Source organism: Athene noctua, chromosome 8 (genome assembly GCF_965140245.1).
Source record: "Athene noctua chromosome 8, bAthNoc1.hap1.1, whole genome shotgun sequence".
In the NCBI taxonomy this organism is placed as follows: Eukaryota; Metazoa; Chordata; class Aves; order Strigiformes; family Strigidae; genus Athene; species Athene noctua.
Genome location: NC_134044.1, coordinates 15,312,817 through 15,336,519, shown reverse-complemented (window position 1 = coordinate 15,336,519; position 23,703 = coordinate 15,312,817). Strand labels below are relative to the sequence as shown.

The 23,703-nt window shown below is 37.5% G+C and overlaps 1 protein-coding gene across 29 annotated transcripts in view; it reads left to right on the top strand.

The window, feature by feature from the left end:
• The window catches only part of DLG1 (discs large MAGUK scaffold protein 1), a 170,355-nt gene that overhangs the window by 83,529 nt on the left and 63,123 nt on the right, over positions 1-23,703 (top strand). For 14 of the 29 annotated variants that reach the window (XM_074912557.1, XM_074912554.1, XM_074912553.1 and 11 more), the window contains 2 exons: positions 16,112-16,210; positions 20,084-20,137. The exons of 4 other annotated variants lie outside the window; for them this stretch is intronic. In XM_074912557.1, coding sequence (XP_074768658.1) covers positions 16,112-16,210; positions 20,084-20,137 — 153 coding nt within the window. Of the gene's footprint in view, positions 1-12,354; positions 12,770-16,111; positions 16,211-17,881; positions 17,903-20,083; positions 20,138-23,703 lie in introns of those variants that run through there. 11 more of the 29 variants (XM_074912566.1, XM_074912565.1, XM_074912563.1 and 8 more) reach the window with 3 other exon arrangements.

Genomic DNA, 23,703 nt, shown 5'->3' with positions numbered 1-23,703 from the left:
TGGGGAAGACTAGTGGATAGATTAATAGTTTCAGAGAATGTGATAAAGGAAATGAGTAACAGGTGAATTCCTTCCTGTTGTCCTTAGAGCTGTCTAAATGAGAAACATTCTTCTTGTGTCTTGCTATGCTTTCTAAGTACAGTAGATATATTGCTATGGATCTCACAGAATCATAAAATCTTGTTGTGTTCTAATGTAGTTGGGCGCTGGCAGGTTGCTTTTTGTCTGGTGCTTGAGAGGTGGGCCTGTGCAAATCTCATGAAATTCAACAAGGCCAAGAGCAGGGTCCTGCACTTGGGTCGGGGCAATCCCAAGCACAAATACAGGCTGAGCGATGAGTGGATTGAGAGCAGCCCTGCGGAGAAGGACTTTGGGGTGTTGGTGGGGGAAATCTGACTATGAGCCAGCAATGTGTGCTCGTAGCCTGGAAAGCCAACCATGTCCTGGGCTGCATCAAGAGCAGTGTGGCCAGTGGGATGAGGGAGGGGATTCTCCCCCTCTACTCCACTCTCATGAGACCCCCACTGCAGGGCTGTGTCCAGCTCTGGGACCCCCAACATCAGAAGGACATGGACCTGCCTGAGTGGATCCAGAGGAGGATCATGAACATGATGAGGGGGCTGGAGCAGCTCCCTTATGAGGACAGGCTGAGAGAGTTGGGGGTGTTAAGTCTGGAGAAGACTCTGGGGAGACCTTATAGCATCATTCTAGTACTGAAAGGGGGCTACGGGAGAGCTGGGGAGGGACTCTTGATCCGGGAGTGTAGTGATAGGGCAAGGGGTAATGGTTTTAAACTGCAAGAGGGTAGATTTAGATTAGATGTAAGGGAGGAATTCTTCCCTGTGAGGGTGGTGAGGCCCTGGCACAGGCTGCCCAGAGAGGCTGTGGCTGCCCCCTCCCTGGCAGAGTTCAAGGCCAGGTTGGACAGGGCTTTGAGCAACTTGGGCTAGTGGAAGGTGTCTCTGCCCATGGCAGGGGGTTGGAACTAGATGATCTTTGAGGTCCCTTCCAACCCAAACTATTCTGTGATTTTAGGATTATTACTTTCACCTAATTTCTTTTAATGCAAGACTTGAAAAATGTGTTTGACAGCTTCTAATTTGAGTATGAGCCTCACTAACCAGACACATTTTGTTTTCTGATTCCTCAAATTTAAAGCAATTAAGTAGTTATCTATTTATACTATTACCACTTAATAATTTTCAGTATTAATTTTTCATTTGTTTCACCCCTGTTTCTTTATCTGCTCATTTCTACTAATATTGCACTGCTCAGGTTTTATCAGTTGTCCTTCAACTTCAGCAACCATAATCGAATGAAGTAGAATGTACTGTAAAATACAATTTTCTACTTTTAATTTTTGCTTGCTGGGAAAAAAAAACCAAACCCTGCAAAAAAACCCAAACAACCCTGGGATATCTGTCAAGGTCCTTCCAGCAGCAGTGATTGGAGTGTTAGGGAAGAGTTTATAAACCCAGGACAAACAGGTATGATGCTTCCTCTGAGGGCTTTCATAGCTTTCTGTCTGTTCCAGTGTAGGGATTTAAGAGCTGGACATGACTTGTGTGTTTAGTAACCCTGAGTCCCTGAGTTTTCATTGACTTGGCCAGACTTCTTGTAGCGGCAAGGACTCAACAGTGAAAGGAACACGTTCTGCTTGATTGTTGCCTAATTAGGGGAGGAGAGTCAGGGTTATGAGACCTGTTCTTGTGCACTTTGTTGAAAGATTTTTTTACTGCAAACCAGTATTGGAAACAGAATTCAGGTTAAAAAAATACTCTCTCCTTGGACTGAGGAGTCAGATTCTGTCTGTTCTGTTGTTGGCCCTATTTGATTTTAGTTTGATCTTAAAGGCATCTGGGGATTAGACGGGCTGTTGGAGCAGCCTGTGCACTGGCCTGAGAAGCGGAAACTTTTGAACCTCACATGTCAAAGTCAGCCTGAAACCCAGAACTCAGTCATGGTCTGGCCACTGTTATAGAAGTGTGGGTAAAGGTACATTTAGCTTGGTATCTTGTTATTCTGAGGATGTAAGAATGAAGAAAGTTTTTTGAGTAATTGTGGTAGGGAGGTAAATAAATGCTGTGACCTCGCTTCTTTTTTCATTTAAACTGTTTAGTATAGAAATGTTTTATTGATGTCTATTAGCTTCTCAGTGTTTTAAGTGCTTGAATCATTAGTAGAATTGTGTGAATCACTGGTAGAATTGTGTTGTGTAATTAGGGATTATATAAAATGAAACTGCAGAATTTTCTTTAAATAGTTTGTGGTTTTGAGGGACTGAGAAATCCTGTTTAGCTTTTCCTTAGTTGTAAATTCAGAAGTCAGAACCCTTGTCTTAGCCCTTCCTACACATGTTTCTGTAATGAAGAATTTAAAATATTTGTATCCTAAAGACTTCAAATATTTTGTTGTAGATTAGGCATTTCATTTATCGGGACTAAATGGAAATTGTCAAAAATGATTGTGTAAACTAGTTTTCTGTCAAGATTAGACCAAAACCATTAATGGAATCAAAGTCATAAGAAAAGCTGACATTGTTTCATGTTTTCTATAGTATTCTGAGAAACTTAAGCTACTTATTGTAATATTTATTGTTACCCACTTTTTTCAGGTTGGTATGGGTAATATTTCTTTTATTCAGAGTAAATGAGGCAAGGATGTGCCACACAACATATGGCTGATAGACGTTTTGGTCCGTGTAATACCAACACAAAATGCTGACTTTATGTGATCAGGATGACCTGCTTATTGGATGAGGGAAAGGCTGTGGATGTTGTTTACCTTGACTTTAGCAAGGCCTTTGACACCATTTCCCACAGCATTCTCCTGGTGAAACTGGCTCCTCATGGCTTGGATGGGCACACGCTTTGCTGGGTAAAAAACTGGCTGGATGGCCGGGCCCAAAGAGTTGTGGTGAATGGAGTTAAATCCAGTTGGTGGCCGGTCACGAGTGGTGTCCCCCAGGGCTCAGTTTTGGGGCCACTTCTGTTTAACATCTTTATTGATGATCTAGACGAGGGGATCGAGTGCACCCTCAGTAAGTTTGCAGATGACCCCAAGTTGGGTGGGAGTGTTGATCTGCTCGATGGTAGGGAGGCTCTGCAGAGAGACCTGGACAGGCTGGAGCCATGGGCTGAGCCCAACTGGGGGAGTTTCAGTAAGGCCAAATGCCGGGGGCTGCCCTTGGGCCACAACAACCCCCAGCAGCGCTACATGCTTGGGGAGGAGTGGCTGGAGAGCTGCCAGTCAGAGAGGGACCTGGGGGTATTGATTGACAGCCGGCTGAACAGGAGCCAGCAGAGTCCCCAGGTGGCCAAGAAGGCCAATGGCATCCTGGCTTGTGTCAGCAATAGCGTGGCCAGCAGGGACAGGGAAGGGATCTCACCCCTGTACTTGGCACTGGTGAGGCTGCACCTTGATTCTTGTGTTCAGTTTTGGGCCCCTCACTACAAAAAGGACATTGAATGACTCGAGCGTGTCCAGAGAAAGGCAACAAAGCTGGTGCAGGGTCTGGAGCACAGGTCGTACGAAGAGCGGCTGAGGGAACTGGGGGTGTTTAGTCTGGAGAAGAGGAGGCTGAGGGGAGACCTCATCGCCCTCTACAGCTACCTGAAAGGAGGTTGCAGAGAGCTGGGGATGAGCCTCTTTAACCAAGTAACAAGCAATAGAACAAGAGGGAATGGCCTCAAGTTGGCCCAGGGAAGGTTTAGACTGGATATTAGGAAGCATTTCTTTCCAGAAGGGGTTGTTGGGTGTTGGAATGGGCTGCCCAGGGAGGTGGTGGAGTCCCCATCCCTGGAGGGGTTTAAGAGTCGGGTCGACATAGCGCTGAGGGATCTGGTGTAGTTGGGAACTGTCAGTGTGAGGTTAATGGTTGGACTGGATGATCTTCAAGGGCTTTTCCAACCTAGATGATTCTGTGATCCCTGATCTTTACTGGCACTGACACAAAATGGCAAGTCTTGCACATTAGCTCTGACTCCAGCAGAGCCATGAAGTTGTCAATGCAGTGTCTTCTTCCCAGGTGAGGTTGACCATCTGATCTCAGCACTGAACCTCATCCTTCGGCTCCTGTGTGTCTGTCCTGAACAGGTGAGTCCTCGTGGAAACTGCAGGGAACTGTTTACATGGCTTCTGCATTCGGTTTGGATACACAAGGGCTTAGTTTGATCCATTTTAGTTCTAGTTTGAGCTGACTTAGCCTAGTTCCAGTTCATGAGATGGACAGGCTGTTTTTATACAGAACCCAGAACGGCTCAGGTTTTTCCCTGCGCTGCTTGAGAGGTTAAGCAGCTTCTGCACTGCCTGGGTATGGGTGCACCATAGCTGTGTTTGTCCAGCACTGATCATAAACAGATCAAATCTGACTTCTGTTTCTATGGTGCATTTAACCCAAAATCCAGATAAAAATGCCTTCTATGAATAATTACAGACCAGAAAACAGTTTGTATGCCTTGTTTTTAAAACCACATTGGTTTTAGTCAACACTGTAAACTTAAAATTATACATAAATGTTTTTCTATTGCAAGGTTGCATAAGGCTATATTATTTCCAAAGTTATACTGAAAAGTGCTAGAATCTTTAGGAATTTTTAGCAAGTAACATTGTAAGAAAAAAGCCTTTACTTATGGAGTGAAAATTTGCTCAAGTAATGCGAGGCATTAGAACTGTTAAAACTTTTATAGTATTTTAATTTGCTGAAGACAATGAATGTTTGACACTACATAAAAGATGCCTATTTTGCTGAAATGTTGCAAGGCTCCTATGACTCATTCTAGAGCCTGGATGTGTTGTATAATGGTACTTATTTTGAGATTGTATTATAACTGCATGTTGTCATGGAAGCAAGTCTGAGGAGCTTCCAGTGTTTCCATGGTGTAAGAATGAATAAAACCAGATGAGGTACCTATCTAGTAATTGCATGGTAAAGATTTTAGCCTTAGCTCTGAGCAATGAGAAAGCAGAGCATCTGGATAGCAATATAAAGCTATCAGAATTGTAGTGATAATAATAGTTATGTTTGGGAGGAATTCTGCATGTATAAAGTTAAAATGCTAATGCCACTTATATGTACGAAGCCTTTCATAAATGAAATAAGGAGTGACTTCAGCATAAAGCCATTTTATGTGTAAATGTTTCTTACCCTAAAGAAAAAACAGATAGTGCTTTAGATGAGATGAGGCTCATGTCCATGATTTCCATATTTTATAAATAGTGTTTCTTATAGATGTACTCAAAAAAACCTCCAACCCTCAACCAAAAAAACTTTTGGAGAAGAGTAGTGAGGTAGTTTTAAGAGTTAATGGATGTTTCTAGTATTGAGAGAGATGACTGTAGTATTAGAACTAGATAGATACACAACATCTTTGCTATTTGAATGAGTTATAAAGAGCAAAATAAGCATGCTGTCTAGGAGGATTTAATTATTCCCTGAATAATTCAGAAATAATTGGAAATTATGTGTTCTGAGAGCTTATAAGAAGTGTCATATCTACTAAAGCATGTAAACAGTACCAAACCTTTATTGTTGTATTTTGGTTTAATAGAGTTGTCAGGAGGGAACATAGTCTATCACATCTCACTTTACTACCACAGCATAACCTTTCTCCTGTGAATTTCAAAGACTAAAATATTGACACCCTAGAGCTGCCATTATTTTTCTGTAATAAAGTCTTGGAACACATTTTCTCTTTGCTTGGGCTTGTTCTGATGCTGAAACCCTGCTTGGGCTTCTTTGTGGAGTCTTTAGCATTATAATGAAAGCTACTATTCTTAAGGCTGTTATTTAAATAGAGCTTTCTAGGCCTTGCTTTAAGTTGCAAATTATATGCATTAAATTCATTCTCAATAGCACTTATGAACCTAAATGAGGAGCCTTGTAATTCTATTTTGAGTGCAAAGCGCTGGCTTGCATGGTGAATACAGATGCATAGGGTTCAGTGCTAGACATTTCTTTTAGTATTTGAAAAACAAAAGTCACAGATTACCTCTTTTTTAAACCAATATTCTGCGTATATTTTGTGTCTTATCGGTTTGGAATATGACTGAGATTGAACCATTTAAGCAGTTCCTGAGAGTACTAGTTTGAGCTAAGTGAATCTTTCTGAATACCAGACATCAGAAATGGATAGTGGTGGTCTCCTCTGTATGAAACATTGTGATGTCAAGTCTATAAGGGTACATTTTTAGATCCTGACAGAGAGGAGAGGTTGGCTGCTGAAACTGTTCTACTGAGACTATTTTAAGTATTTGCATTAGATTCTTATCATCAAACCACCACTGGATACTGTGTGAGAGTGCTGGTGATCATTTTGTAGTTCCAGGTGCCCCATTTCTGCTTTGCAGGTGTCCATTTATCTTGTATGCAAAGCTCTGCTTTTGCTACAGAGTAGAACTTCATCCCACGAACACCTGGACAATCTGCCTTCTAATATATTATTGCTTATGGTTAATAGTGTTCTGTGGTGGTGTGGTTTTGGTGTATGTTTGTTTTTCCATTTTTTTTTTTTAAATTTTCTGCACTAAAAAAATTGTTTACTAGGCCTCAGCAAGTAAGAGTCTTTCTGTTACTGTCTTTGCTGCTTTACTTCTGTTTGAGTAATCATGGTGCAAATTGTTGATCACTGGGTTCTTTTTGTAATTGAAGATTGCAATAAAGAATTGACAGTAAATAAATTGCTTATTTGTCTTTAAATTAGTTCAGGTCATTGTCACCATCTGTGATTATACTGATATTCTGCTGTGATTGTTTTTCCCCTTCAAAGATATTTATTTATGTTTAAAGTTCAGAATTTTAAGTTCATTTGAGTTCATTGTAAAATGCTGTGGGGTTTGGGGAGGAAACTAGGTTAGAGAATCAATTTGTTGACAGAATTAAAAAAAAAAAAAACAAAACCAAAAACAAACAACAACCAAAACCAAAGAACCAGATAACCCCTACAGTTTAGACATATCTAACATGCTGGCTATGTGCTCACATAGATACATATTCAAGAGCCATGGTTTACTCTGAAAAAAGTGAGACCTAAAATCAAGTCACAGGCATTCAGAGTAGTTCTTTTAATCTACAAGGGCTGGCTGGGTAAATCTTCTCCTTTCTGGGATCCACAAAAACTTTCATATCTTTGTTACAGTACTTATCTGAACTAATGTTACAGCTCCAAGATGGCTTGCCTGCCCTCAAAATCTCTCAGTAAAACCACTGTGTACTAACCAACCCGTCTTCATGTAGACATACCCTGACAGGCTTCAGTCCCAGCTTCTTCATTTCTGTGCTTTCTGCCCAAACTCTCCTTGGAGAGACCTGGATAGCATCCAGGTGGAGATCTAGGTATTTTTATTCTTTGATCCTTGGGAGACCATGGGAATCGGTCTTTGCTCCATCATGGCAAGGAACAGGGAGTGCCCTTGAAGGGGGTAGAAGGGTCAGAAACCTGAATCTGAAGCCAGAAGTTCTTCATGCTTGTATCAGTGCAGAAGGATAGGTAGACTTAATTGTAACCACCTGTGGGTTGAGGCCGTCATAATTAAGCTTATCATTTACTCTCTTAAGGTTTTGTGGTAAATCAACTTACTGTTGAAAAACAGTATGGAGTATGCTGATATGGACAGGAGAATCTAAATGATGCCCCCACCCTCATGAAGTATGTGTGATGTAAATTTGTGACAACATTTGTAAGCATGAGTGGTTAAAAAGCTGAAAAAGTGCATATATTTTAAATAATTTGGGTTTTAGCCACTCTGTATGAAACAGTCAGATATGGTATCTGTATCAAAACTGGAGAATTACTGTACTACATGCTGAGCAAGGTGCACAGGTAAGTTTGAGTTCATCAGATGGTAAGCACATTTTTAAAGCAAAGCAATGGTCCATTGATAAGAGAAAACCTTTCTCGCGTGAAACAAATAACAAACCCGTAGAGAGAGAAAATCTTGAGTCATACTTCTATTAATGGTATTCTTTTTTGTTTTGGTGGTTCTGCTTCCCATCGTATGTATTCAGCGTATTTTAAGCTCTAGACTAGCTTATCAGCAACGGCAGTACTCATGCCTGGGTAGGATTGGATCTTCTGTCTTCACAGTTCTCAAAATTCAGATACGTGCAACGTATTAGCATATCTGATTGTGTTATAGGCTGTTTTGATATATGAACACTGTTTGGAGTTTCAGTACTTAAATGATTGCCTATGTTCAGATAGTTCTACACTTTTTATTTAGCTCTTGTGAATCTTGGTAATTTTTTATTTGATTTTTGTGAAACTTTGTTTGGCAGTAGGGAAATACTTCTGATGTGTCCTTGATGCTACATTTTGTTTAAAGTCCTGGAGAAATACACTCAGGAAAAATATGGGTGTCTTAAATTTATTGCTTAACAGCTTAATTCACTGACACTGTAGAACTAAGGACCTGCCCAGGCCACAGGGATGTCTCTGACTGAGGGAGGTGTATGGGAGTGTTGATGCTAGCTGTGTGCTCAGGTTTAGATGTGCTGGGCAGCATCCAGATAACATGGATTATGGATGAGAATGGATGGGAGTTGTGCTTTATTCTTACCACCGTCAGACCCCACCAAACAGCCTTAAATCCCTGGAGGTATGTTTAGATGACTATTGAGTTTTGTGATTTTGAGGAAGATGGATGCAATGTTCTTAAAATAGCAGACTTCACTAGTGAAATGTCCTGTGGCATTCTAGGATGTAGCTCAAAGAAAAGATATAAAACTACACTGCCAGACCTTGAATTATATATCTATAGAAAGAAAACATGACTTTTATATTAGCTTTGTCACTGGGTAAGGCAATAGGAGTGAAGTACAGAATTATGTTTGGAGGATTCTCTCAGCTATTACAATTGTTTTTTGAAGTATTGGAAGTTGGTTATTGAAGCTTTAAAACAGGCCTTTGCAGTAGACATTGCTGGTCAAATATTTTCCTTTTCCGTGGGTATTGTTGTTATCCAGCTATCTGAGTGGGTGTTATAGAATGTGGAAAGAAAGTGATCCTTGAAGAAATACTACTTGTAAAAATTATTGGTACTTTAACAGTTTACTGCAAAGAAGTGTGCACTGTACATTCAATGCGGTAATTTAAAAGAATGAAATATTGATGATTCAGCTTTGTGTTAGCAACAAATAGCTCAGAGTTAGTATGTAATATGAAAACACAACCTGATCTTGAACCCCTTCTGGTTATGAAAAATCACTTAGCCCTTGATATTAGAGCAGTTTGTGCTAGTAATTAATACAGTCTGCAGAGAACACTTGCAGGTTCAGGCTTTCTGCAGTCAAAAGATGATCTGCCAAACCTGTGCAGCTTTAGTTACATAACTGCTTTTTCTTGCTTTGAATTATGCATATGTCCTCACTGCTTTGCCAGCGATCTGTGTTGTTTTTCTTTTTTCTACCAGTGAGACTGTAAGGCAGGCTCTGCCTTACCTCACATGTGTGAATGTAATTAGGCAGAATGATCCCCGTGACTCTCAACTATCTGATTAATCTGTTTTAATAACATTCTTGTTGCCCTCTCTACTTTCTTTTTTCATTTTTTTCCTGTTGTCTGTTTTCATTTTGTTTACATCATGATTGTTCTAGATAAGCTTTGCTATGTTTTGATTATATATGTCTTTTTTCTCCCTCCTGTGTTTTTTTGACCAAGATTCACTTTCCATAGTTGCATAACACTGCATTTTGATGTGTCCTAAGCTTTTCCACTGGAGATTGCCCTGGAACACCATGCGGCCCTGGATGGGTTAGGTATTCTGCATGTACCTCCTGTTCCTTGGCTGTGTTTTGGTGCTTGGACTGTTGCTCTTGGAACTACAGGTGCTTTTAAGATTTTGTTTTATTTAATTATGGATATCTGACTGATATCATCTTAGGGACCAAAGGCATGAAGACTTACAGAAAAAAAACCTTGTGCTGTTACCAGTTACCTGCTACATCATCTTCATTCTTTTGCCACTGAAGTCAGCGAGTCTGAAAGCACATTGGAGAGATGTGAATTCCTTTGTCTGGTCTCTTGCCTTGTGTCTTCCCCTTTCTTGTTTGGAAGAGAATATAGGAAGCACAACATCTGGGTTTCCAAGAATATAGTATCAAGCATCACCTCCTCTTGCCCTCCCTGTCTCACTTAGTATGCTTCAAAGCTGATTGTCTTCTTAATCAAGAGGCTGTTTGGTCTATGTGTTTTCAACAAAGTTGATGCCTCCAGTAATAAGATGTTCTTTTGAATCTGGAACATCACCTATTTTGGGATTTATTATGTACGCAAGAGAAAAGCCTTATACCCAAAACCCCTTGCTTCTTCCTTTCTACATTTTAGTAATTAGACAATGTCATGCTGGATAGAAAATAGAGAGTACTGATATGCAAGTAAAATGGGTGGTATGAATGCAGCCTGCTAAACCTCCAGCAATCTTGATAAAATCTATGGCAAAAAAAAGTTTGTTTGTGGTCTACAAAAGCATCCCTTTGGCACACTGTTGCCAAAGAGGATACTGGTACAGAGGCTTTGACACAAGACATAGTCTCTGTCCAAATAATCCCTGCAGACTGGCGAACATGCTTAGTATTAATGCATCTGTGGCAGTTTCTCAGAGGAGAAAAAGTTAGTTGTGATGTGCTGGTTTTGAACTGTTTACCTATATGCACATTCACAACGTGCTTGTCTTCGTCTCTGCCTTTGCCCTTCAATAACAAAATCTAGAGATCTTGGGTTTTCCGGAACAGAACAACCTGGGTGCATCTGCCCGATTATGTATTAGTGAACAGAGTCCTCCAGCTCCCTGATGCTTCAGAGGCAAAAGGCACACCTACCATACGCATGCACAAGTCTGTGGATGTTTGTATGACTAACGCATTTCCAGCTTCTGTCACGGGCCAGAAGCCCTTCTGTCTCTGCATTTATGAATATTGCTTTAATGATATGTTATGCAGCTCTTGCTTACATCCATTCTGGGTAGAAGATGAGACATGGCAGCTCTTGGTGATTAGAGGAGCAGCTGTCAGTTCCTATTTATCTCTTAATATCCATGCTATAAATAACTGCAAATGTTTGTACTTAGGTCTATATATCTAGATTTTTATTCTGTGTGCAAAAATTATGCCGACTCATATTATTTAAATATTCAGATTTGCTGTAGGAAGGTTTACATGTATTAATGCTAGGAACTGAGGAAATCTCTCTATTTTATCCAAATACAGTACATCTGACCTAATCAAGCTTTGTTTCCTGTGGGCTGGTGTCCTTCATTCTTATCATACCCAGTGCCAGATACTCAGATTCACAGTATATTCCTAGAACAGCACCATGGGGCAAGAGGCAGATGGTGTGTGCTGTGGCTGGCCCAGAGCTGTGCAACGCTGGTTGTGTGTCCACTGTTGAGAGGGCTACATGACCACTGACTTGAGCCTGCTTCTTCCTTCTGTAAGGCTGTGAACACTGGTGTCTCTAGCTGTCAATTTATGTAGACCCTGGGAAATGAATTTTGGCTCCTTACCTCTTTTTAGAATGATTAATTTAAAAATGGCTTGAAAAGTTAAATATTCAACAGCACAAATAATCAACTCCTCATTGTGTGCTTTTTTTTTTTTTTTTTTTTTTTGAGTAGGGATAGGAGTTGTTTTGGAGCTTTTTTGTTTTGAAAATTGGGGTAAAAATGTAATATAGCGATCACGCATCCTTGGCATTAAAAACTGAATGAATAAAATGTAAATAACTCAGATTCATTTAAATGTCTGGGTTTCTTTTTTTAAAAAATCCTTTAGGTTAAACAATGTGCATCTTAAAATTGTGATCTCACAGTGCTGCTGTATTTCATGGAAATGCAACTCAAAATTATTAACACAAAGTAATTCTTGTTATTGTTATGGTCTGAATAAATTTTCTGTGAAGGAAGTTTAATGTTGAAATCTTGCATGTGTCTGTCCATTCACAATTCATACACTTTTCATCATAAGCTTCTTTAAATTGATTAGTTTTTTGCGCCCATAAAGTGTTCAGAAAAGTAGAGGAATTGGTCTATTTAAAAATTTTCTAGATGTAAACCTTGGAGAAGTTTTGAGATGCTAAAATACAACCAAATTTAGGGATAGTAGGATCTTAGGGGAGAAAGAAAACTATAACCTTTCATAGCTTCTTTTTAATAAAGTCAGATGACTTTTGCCATCTATTCAATAATTTGTGCATTGCATTGATTATTTATGCACAGCAAATTGACTGTTGTGCGGTGGTTCAATGGTGCTCTTTAAATAGAGTGAGAGAGTACGTAACATGCAGTACTAGCAAAAACAGCATTTAGTGTTTCTTCCTATGACCATAATCTAGAAAACAATAATATTTTTAATATTTTTTACTTTCTCAGGAAGCAATATTTTGGTTTATTTTCCCTCCTTTTTTTTTTTGCAAAAAGGACTATCTTTGTTGCTAGTTTCATGACTACTCACTGTCATGACTACAAATACTGTGGTGCTACAGATGACAGTGAAATGGGAACGCTCAAGCTCGCTGATATAACAAGGAGCCCAAGAATGGAAATACGCCAAAATCTTCATATGCAGCCAAAGCAGCCTGTTCAGCATCAGCAGCGGGCACTGAGCTTTTGTACATCTTTTAGTTCATCCATGCTGCCAGTGTCTTCCAAACACAGAGGAAAATTTATAAACCTACGTGATAGTGTAAAAAAGAGTCCTACAAAAAGCACAGCAAAAGTAAAAGCTGCTAGTGGTTGGATGTCTGATGGCTCATGTTCTAGTTGTTCTTTAGAAAAGGTATGTATTGCACTAGGTATTTATAGATGCGCATTTTGGATGCAAACTGTACAAAGTATGTCACACTTTTTTCTTTCCGTAGTGTTATCCCTGCTATTTCTAGAGACTTATTTTTCTATTGTATTTCATAGCTAGAAAACAAAGTAGCAATAATTGAAATTGTGCTAGCAAAAAAGTACTGCTCATTGTTTTCCCATTAAGATTGTTGCACTATATACAGTGTGGGTTTTTACAGTAATTTCTTCAAAGTGACGAAAGTCTGGTTTCTTGATTTCTGTTCTCCAAAATATATCTTTTAGTACATTACAAAGAGCAGCATTATGGAATTTGCTGGTTTAGTTGATCTTCAAGATGTGTATGGTGCCCTGATCTAATTTCAGGTTAGCTGGTATTTCCTCTCAGGAGGAGTTACTGTGTGTTGGTTAAACATGAGAAAATGGGTATGTTCATCCTTTTCAAACATCTGAACTTAGTGTTAGATTGGGAGGCAGTAGTTTTAACTGATCACTTAAGGCATTATTATCTAGCTTTTTTAAACATACCACTTAAATGATTTTTAAAAAAATATAAATATTAAAGTCAGTCCTAACACTTTAAAAAAATTACTTGATATTTATGATACTGTTGTAACAGGATGGCTTTTTGTTGTAGGTGTTAACACATTTATTTAGGATGACAGATTTTGTTAAAGTGAGTTACTGTTCAAGTCATGCATTCCTACGAATAATGGTCTATCATAATTGTGTGCTATAGTTCATATATATTCAAAACAAGGTTTTTAATTGGCCCACTACTTTCTTTGTAGCTAGATTGATTTGTGTCCATTTAAACCAGGATCATTAAATGCTTTGTCAGACATCTTTAAATAAAGTTATTCTGAGGTTAAACTTTTTCAGAATACTTTAGTGTATTTTTTTGAGAATTCCTAAAAATTGCAAATGTTTCTTGAAAATTCCTGGGAAGTGGAACATTGAAAGCAATACTCTGGGCTATTGGAGTTTATTCAGCTGCTCACACAAACACGTGTTTCATATAATAATTTTCTGACTGATTATGTGCTATACTAAAATAAAATTAGTATTTCTCTATTATAAGGAAGTTCCAGGTCTTCTTTGTCTGGTGATTAAAAAAAGTCTTTTAATTTCTTGGATTGTCCTTCCTTGTGGTAGCTGTGGTGCCTGCATCAGTTCACTGTATTCCATGAAACATTCAGGTGAAGACAGTCTTATCTTCATTTGGATTTGCACATCCTTTGAAAGTAGTTGCCAGTGTTGTCACCTCTTTCCTCACCCACATGGTAGTGGAGGAGACTCAGCAGGAACAATGCCAGGATGCTTGGAGGATCAGGGAGCAGCTTTTAAGAGACAGTGAATACTAAACCAACAACACAAAGCGAAAACACGACGATAGTACAGATATCTTGTGAGACTGGAACCTGAGAGAATTGAAGGACTTTGAACAGCGTCAGTTTTAATATAACAAGGATAAAAATTGGAACTGGTTGGAAGGGTTCTTGAAGCGTTTGGGAATGAGTAGCCCAGAGAGATGTGGGAGTTAGGAACTGAGAAAAGGAAGGAAGCAGGAAAATAAAGCTGCCATTTGGTGCTAAGAGAGGGGTACAGATTGTTTGGCCCATAAGGAAATCATCTGCAACTTGGTCAGTTATTTTGCTAAGTCAAAGAGCAGGAAAGTGTATGGTCAGTATCCAAGAGTAAGTTCAGTTTGGTTTTAGCATTCTCTTATTGCAGGAGTTTTAAGTGTAAATATGGAATTTTCCTGATGTGCTAAATGCTTAGCTATTCAGCCTTAATGTTGTGTTATATATATGTAATATGTGTATATCTGAAATTTTGGTTAAGTGGATTTTTACTGTGTACATACATGGGAAGCTGCTTACTTTGGAACAAGGCAGACTTGAAAGGGTGACTTATTTTTTGCATGTGTAGGGGTGGGTGATTGCTTAAGCTATTTAATTTAATCTGCCCTCTAAAGGTTGCATCATTCTTCCAGTATCTGGAGGTTTATTGCACTGAGCATTTCCTGTATCCTTTGCAAAATGCATATGATCATTTTTCTAGACCAATTTAGATTCTTGCCTACCCTCCTTTTTTTAACACTTGAAAGATTGTGCTGTTGTTCGTAGATGTAGGGATGTTTAAATGACATCAGTCATAATCTTTCAAGATATCACATATATCTTGTTCTTACATCCTTCAGTAACTGCAACGTTTTCCACCAGCTGTTCATTTTGGGTAGATTGACTTTGAGCTGAAAAAACCCTATAGAAATACCATATGTACATTTAATAAAAGTTGCTGCTCTGGGGCTGTTTCAGGTTTCTTTAATATTTGCTTTTAGTCTTTAATTTGGTGTATGGTGCCTTGTATTTTAAAAGATCTCAAACTTTAAAAATATGTTTAATACTTTATGTTCTGGGGTTTTGGTTCATTTTCAGGATTTAGTATTTTCTTTTGTTATCATGCTTACTTATATTTAAGAATCACAAGAATGTCTTGGAACAACTAAGTTGCAAGAGCTTTGATCTGCTGTTCAGCTTGTAATTTTGATGACAGTTGCCAGTAGTTTATGTTGCTGACAGCTTGTTGACAACCAGTATGTTAACATCTCAAAATGATTTGAGTCAATGTTTTGCACAAAATGCCATTTGTAATCTTTTTCCCTTGCAGTTTATGTGCCAGTAGCTTTCCTGCTTATTATTATAATCAAAATTCCTGAGACCAAAATTCTACTAGTCTGATGGTGTATGGTAAACCTGTATGAAGATCTTTGAGAGGTGGATTTGGATCTGTTTTAGGATCTTCAGCCCATTTCACTGAAAGATTTTTCTTTGATTTTTGCCCGGTTTAGAAACCTTAATGTACTTCTGATTTTTTACCCTTATCAAAGAGAAATATTAACGTGGTGCAGTGCTATCAACTTTAGCCACTGTTTCTCTTCTTTTGCACACTGTTTTATAATGGTGAAGGGCTTTTGTTGTGAAACCAGCCCACAAAAAGCCTCACTCTTTCCATTTACATGAAGAGGTTTTCTGTTGGACCCCAAAGTCTCAATACTCTGTACTGCAAGGTGAGTAACTTGGTATGAATAAGCAACCCGGATATGCCTTACTACTTTGTGTTCTTTGACGTGAGCACATTGCTGGGGATGCACTGCCATATACAGCATGGTTAAAGGTAGTTGGTTGTCTTCAGTTTTAGTTATAGTCTCCAAATCCATATGCTATTTCAGATTTTTTTTTAAGCTGTTAAATTTTAATCTTGTTTGTTTTAAAAAAGTTTTTCTAGTTTTTGTTATTTTTGACATTTTGTCGGTGATTTTTAGCCCACAGAAGCTGTTCCTTCCTCTCCTCCCACTGTCCCTGTGATCCCTGTCCCACCAGTCCCTGCCGAGACCACTGTCATCCCATCCACCATACCACAGGTTTTTATTCTTTTTTTTTTTTTGTTAAATTTGTTCAACTTTTATTTGTTCAATCTATTTCATCGCTTTGTTTAAATTAATCTTTTGGTACTCTCACACACAGCTTTGAGATGAACTGTGAAATAGCTGAATTAGTAATACAGTAGCGTTTCATACTAATTTTTCTTTGTTTTATAGCAGCTTTTAGTCCATTTAAAATATAAGTATTTTCATAGGGGAGTATATTAGTAAGCTGTGAAATAACTAAAGAATAAACCCCAGAAGAATGGAAAGAAGCAATAGGATATTTTGTGTTCATGTAATAATTTTAGAGTCATTTCATCCTTACTAAAGCATTATTACCTGATTTATTTATACAAAAAATGTTTCTCATCTCATATACAAATACTTAATATATGTCTTCCATTGATTGCACTTGCATGACATTTCTAATGTTCTCTGACCATTTGCTGGTGTTAGTGTCCTTCAGGGCATTTAGGATACTGTCAAGACAAGTGAAAGCAAACATGAGTTGACATTAGTATCTTTCATGTAACTTGGAATATGTGATTTAGGATAGGTAGCAGTTATATTTTTGCATATACAATGGTATTCTGCTTTTATTTTTTTGTAACTTTACTGTAACTTTCAGTGCAAAAATCTGAAATGAAGAGTGCCTGCCTTCTGAAAGATGGGTCACTTTTTGGAATTGTTTGGTGACAGATCTTTATTAACTTTAAAAAGGAATTGAGCAATCCAGAATAATACTAGAATATTTTTGTAGTATTACACATCAGGGTTTTTTTTTGCTTAAGGTCTGCTTTCAAACTGTGTGGCTAAACTCACAACAGGTGGTAGTCTTTTTTTATCTCTGCTACACTGTTAAATTTTACATAATGCAGTAATTACCAAGAGTTTTTCCACTTGGTTATTTTATACTGCAATTTCTAGTGGATGTGCGTTTACATGAATCTGTCACCCATACTTTTCCCAGCAGGCAGACCAGAGATTTGGTTAATTTACTTCTTACAGAGAGATTCTGCCCACATCAGGATTTGAGGCAGACTGTTGCAAGCAGTGGACTTATATCGGCAGCCTTGATGGATAAAGATAACTGAGTCTCCAGTAACATTTACTTTCAGGGAATTGCCAATAGGCTAAACTTAATTTCAGATAAAATAATCAGTGCCATATGTATTTATATGTTCTTTGACTGCCGTTGCTGTGACAGTATTTCTGTCCACTGATGATGCTGGATTACAAGCGGAAGAGTAAGAATTGAGTGGTTTGTGCCTCTGTCTTCCAAGTGCATACCAAGTGTCTATAGGAGTTAGTTATGTAATTCTGCATCGTTTCTTATTCTAAGCAATTAGAAAATACCACAGAAAGTTCTAATGATCTTTGGATTTGGCAGATGCATTTTTGTGCAATAGATAGTCTCTATTTTTGTTAATCACTTTACCCCTTAGGCAAGTCCTTAGTCGGCTTGTAAACAAACTTGTCAAATGTATTTTAAATATCTGAACAAGCCCTGGCACAGAAGTTTGAAAGTGTTAGGTAATTTGGAGAACTTGGGCAAAACAAACCGAAATACAAGTCTTCCTTCCAAAGACATTTGATGTTCTGAGATGTTACCCTTTGTCTTTGCAGTGTCCGGGCGTACCTTTGGAATGCCTGGCACAAAGCTTTTCTCCTTCCTGCTTGGAAATGATGGTAAATTATTGCTTCTTCATGAAGAATTCAGATAAATGTGGAAGGACTATTAGGAACAATCTTTTAATTTAGGAAGATGTTGGCTAATTTGTGTCTCAAACATACTGCTCACGTAGAAACCTCAGCTACTAATAGCAATTTGCTTTTAGCTAGTCTTCCTCTTCTTTTTTTTAAGACATTAAAAGAATACCATTTGTCACCCTGAAGAAAAAAATTTATGAGAAACCAGCTTGCTTTGGCAATGCTTTTGTTGAATATGCTTGGATATTACAGAATCCTAGTGTTATTTAAAATAAATTCCAAAATTGAGTAAAATGTAAAGAACAGGACTGAACTTTCAAAATTAATCGTGTTTTTTTTTCTATTTATAAATTTAAAGTATTCTCATAGTTGATACACAAATATAAAATAAACATATGTATGCTGGTCTCTTGTAGATCAAGTGGAGATGAGACTTCTAATGCCTCATATTCAGTCAGTTTCTTTTTAATACAGTGTATTGTTTTGTTTTTCTTAAAAGTGTGTTAATGGTAAAGCTCTTACGGGGATGGTGATGCATAATTTGATTGGTACAGGATCTTTTTTTAAAATTTAATCTTATTTTAATAGAACTTGCACTTGAATAAGAAGCAGAAATTGCAGTGTAACTTAATGGCAGAAAATGGTTGTGAGGGATAACGTTTGTCAGAGATTTTTATCGTGATACTAGTAACTGGTACTTGATTTCTGTACTGCATAAAGCGTCCCCATGCGTCTACTTGAGAGAATTGCTGGGTGACAAAAGTGTTTGATGGCATCTTGACAGAGCCATAAATGTCATCCTTTTTGTTTCTTTTTTTAAGTCTACTCTGTTAACTTGCGTAGATACCACCTGATTTTAGTACTTATTAAATGTTACAAGCCTAATTTCTGACACAGCAACCTGACAGCAGATTCATGACTCCTGTCTAGTGATGGTAGATTATTCATCTCAGTCTTCCATAAGAAACTTCTGAGTCATTGCTTAGTTCCTAGCTTCTGGGAACTTTTAAAAATTATAAATTCTTCAGAAGTATGTTGTTGTCATGGTAATGAAACTAAAATGCAGAATATGAATAGGTTAATGTAATTGTCATGTAGGTCTTAAGTTTATCTTTGAATGAGTTTAATACTACCTTCTATTGCAGCATGTTAAACTGTCCCTAAATTTACTTCTATGCACACATAAGAGATTAAAAAAAATTCTTAAGTTTAAAGATAATGGATTTTTAGACATATTTTAAAAAAATATCAGCTTTATTAAACCAGTAAGGAGATTTTGTGCCACTGAGTTTGTAGGTCCCACTGAACTTAATGCCTCAACAGTATTTGTAGTGTGCACACTTTTTTGTTTGTTCTTAGGGCAGGCTAAGTGCTGCCTATTTTAAAGGCAGATAATTGATGCAAAAATAGGAAATCTGTTTATTTGGAAGTATTTCAGATAAATGTCACTAGTCTGTACAGATTTTCTTTCAGTTGAAACCACATTTTTCACAGAAAAATTCTCAGTAACATCAGAGAGTAATAGTGTTAGTTTATTCTACCAGTTTCTGGCTAACAAGAATGCCATACCATTTCATATTTCTGTAGCAATAATCCCTGTTTATGGCTTGTGAATCTGTAACAATGCTTTGATGGAATCACATGCTGCTGGGCAGTGGATTAACATCTGCTGTGAATTTGCTTTCACAAGTCAGTTTTGTAGATACTTTCTTCCATAAGTTTACATTTCTGTAAGTTTCCATTTTGCAGGTTGAAAAGAGGAGTGAAAAAAAAGTGTTCCTGGTAGGAAGAAAGAGAAGTCAAATCCACCAAAATTTGGTTTTAAGATACTGGCTGGTAAAGCAATTTCTGAATGTCTTACTACAAGTACTAGGGTAACTGACATCATGTCAGGTGATTGTATGACTCAGTTGTTCTTTTGAAAAATGACAGAACTTGTATATAAAATATGAGCTCAGAGTTCTGGAAGAGTGTGGTTTTATAGCATGAAAGCAATTTGTTCAGGGTAGAAACAAGTGTTTCGGAAGGTGAATTTTTGAGATTCTTAAGCTGAGGCTACCTTTTAGTAGAACTTTGAGAAACGGCCAATTAAATGTTTTATAATTATCATTAGTATTGCTTTCTCTTATGCTGTATAATTTTTTAATTCTTTTGTTAAAGGCAAATCCCCCTCCAGTGCTGGTGAATACAGATTCTTTGGAGACTCCAACATACGTAAGCCTGCATTTGCTTTCAGTTATAACTTCAGATAATGTTTTCTGTATGTGGTTGTGTAGGTCTGTTGTTACTGTTTAATAAAACCTATTTTACCTCTCCGAAGGTGCGTGATTTCATCAGCTGTCCTGATGGTTATTTGAAGTCCTTAAATAGCTGTTTCATGGAGGGGGGAAGTTGTAGATTGCAGGTGAAAGGTTCTGAGTACCACTGTGTGACAGTGCAAAACATATTTGTTTGAGGTTCCAGAGGTTCAGTGTTCAGAGAACAATCTGTTTCTTCAACTGTGCAGACAGACGCTTTAATATTTAATGTGCTATTTCCGTTGCACTTCTCATAAAAACACTTCTTCGTGCAATGGCTATACTTAAGATTTTAGTGCTCTAAATGCTCATAAAAATGTGTTGGTTTTGTTTGAAACATTAAGGTAATAAGTGTAGTTATGTGGAGGCTAAAATTGTGTTTTGTGATAGGAATACCACTGGCAGATAGAGACTTTAGAGGCTTTGGAATGTATGTAAGTTTGGCATAGGTTTCAGGTCTGAATTTTCCTCCTGTACCTTCCTCTTACTACAGTTACTTACATATCTCGCTTGCTTGTTTTACTGAACAGTGTTAATGCCTGTACTAGTTTTTTTATATTTTGTTTATTCTGAGTACTGGTATTGGCAAGTAAATTTTGTCCTTGTCAAAAAGCATTCATAACTTAGCAACTTTGCTAGAAAGCAGCTAGAAGGAGAGACAAAAACATGAATTAACAGTTTAAGCAGAAGACAGAAGGTTAGTACGGTGACATAATTGGCTCATAAATGAGTCCCGAGCAATAATGATGCCTCTGACTAAAAGATCAGAGCAGTAGCCTGTGGTGTGTGGCCCTTTTATTGATGTGATACAGATACTGTTTAGAAATATTGAAGGTAAGTTGTCTCCCTGCGCACAGAAACTAAACCAAGATGAAAAATGATTACTAAATATGTATTCACATTTCAGAAGCCCCCATCTGATAGAGGCAAGTGGAGGACAGTAGATAGTAGAAACAGGAAGAGAAAATACCATTAACAAAACAAACTGGCACTCAAAATTATAAGCCATCTAAATTAGCAGTTTGTAGTAATTGTAAAACAAACAAGCCCATAACTATCTATAATCTAACCTACTCTGGAAGCATAGGAAACTGAGTAAAGGAATACCCTTCTAGGTCCCCAAGTAGCTAATGGAATTGTTAAGTGGTAAGTAATGTAATATCATACTTATGAGTTAACTGCATCATGAATCTACAAAAACATTGACTATTAAAATTTTTTGGTTGAAAGAAGAAAAAAGGCAAAATATGATTCTAGAAAGTCATCAAGGAACAAATGGTCAAGAACACAGCTCTCATCAGAATCATAAAACTGCTGAGGAAGTATTCACTCTTAGGACTGAAACTGGGTTGGAAAAAAAAAAACAGCAAGAAGCGTATTTTTTTATTCTTTGTAAAAGCCCAACGAAATGCAAACAAAATTCCAGTTGGTGGCACATGAAAAGATTAACTATACCAGAGAAATTAACTGTAATACAGCCAAAAGGCTCTACCTAAATTCTGCTGAACTACTAATAGGTTTTCAGATTCCAAGAAGATTGCTGTGGCATAATTACAGCATTTGTGTAGAAACTTCCTTCATCCAGGGGAGGTCCCTGCAAATAAAGCTTGACTTAGTGGATCTAAGATCACTTCAAAACTTGCAAAAAGTAGAATAGGACAGTGATTTATATAATTTGATGTATCCTTGCTCCTGTCTCTACTAATGGTTGTTAGATAAAATCAATTCAAAGGTAAATTAAAAAAAATAAAAGGTATAGAACTGAGCTAAAGCAGAAGACAATATTTGCTCCTCTTTATCTAGATGAAATTTTTTAATTGCTTTACAGAATTTTGCACATGGAAATAAACGAGACTGCTTAAATATATTAGAACCAGCTTTTTTTTGCCTATGAATAGGGAGATGATTAATTGTCCTTGTTATTTATTAAAAAAAAAACAAACAAAAACCACCACCACAACAATAACAAAACCCCAAAAGACACCAAAACCAACTAGAAGAACATGAAAGTGCCACATTCTGATCAGTCATAATGAACTATTTCCCAGGTACTGTAATGCTGGATGCCTGGTTCAGTTAGCACATGTTGTCATTCTTGTAGATGATAGCTCAAGGAGTATGCTACCATAAAAACTTCATCACAGTGCCTTCTTTTGTGTTTGCCTAGTAATAGATACAGTTTCATGTATTCAGAAGGTCAAGACCTCTTTCCTTTTTAATGGAGAAATATCATGTGTTAAAACCACAGTATCTTTTCCACTGAACAGACTACTAAGGACATAATCATTTTTGAGGTCCTGCACAAAGATGATGATAGTAATCTGTTATGTTTGGAATGGACATGGCTTCTATTGTGCTAAGGGGAGGTATCATTAGAGATTGAGAAAAAAATGTAGTGAGGGATATATGAGCTTGATATTAGCCTGTGAAAGTTGTGGCATCTCCAGCTTTTGCAGCTTTTAAATATGTTAAATAAACATATGCAGAATGAAGTAGACATGATCTTAATTTTGTTTGGGGTGAATGTTTCTTAATTCTCTGCTAGAGAACTGTACAGATTTTAATATGTTTTCTTCTGTACATATATTTTGTATCTTTATAAAATCTTGAATAGTATGTAACAGAAGACTACCAGATACAGAATATCTTAACAATAGAAAAGATGCTTTTTAAAATCATAGAATAAATGTTATTTCTTATCTTGTTAAATCTTTCATCCTAAAAGGCTTGAAATAGGGAATTGACTGTAGTCGCATGTTGTATATGCTGCTGTAGGTATCTGTGGAGGAAAGAATTTGAGTTCCGAGATATCTTAGTAATTGGAAAAAAAATATTAATGTTACTTTTATATTGAATATAGTTAAGTATTTGGTATTTAATTCTTTTCACTTAATTTAGATATTTCTTCTGTTACTTGATTCTGTGGTAATTCTGTAGGCAGCAAAGAAAGTGGGTATCTTTTCTAACTTGACAGTGACAAGGCTTCGAGTATTTGGGTTTATCATCTAGCTTTATAAAATATTCTTACAAAGTCTTCTTCTGGTTTTGGTCCTGTTTTAATTTGTTGGTCTTTAGTATATCTGTAACATGATAAATAGTAATCTAAACAGTTGTTAAATGTTGCTTTAGAAGGGTCTTACCCATTTCTGGTGAGAAATGGTATAAAGCATCAGTCTTTGATTTTCCTCTGCTCTGTGAGGAACAGCAATTTGAAAATACTGCTATGTTCTTCTGTACAATTTCTTCCCTACCCCATGACCCCTTCCTTTTTTTTTCCTGTTTCAACTTGCTTACATGGCCTGAGGAACACCTGAGGATCTCAAGAGCATTTTTTTGTTTTCTGGCACTCAGAAGCAGAGGGCCTCTGCTCTACAGTATCTGTGTAGAACAGTCCACCCTCTGAAATCTTGACTTTTAAACTCATACAGAAAGAGTGTCTGATTCATGTACAGAGCAGTGTGAAAATCACACGTCCCCTCTGAG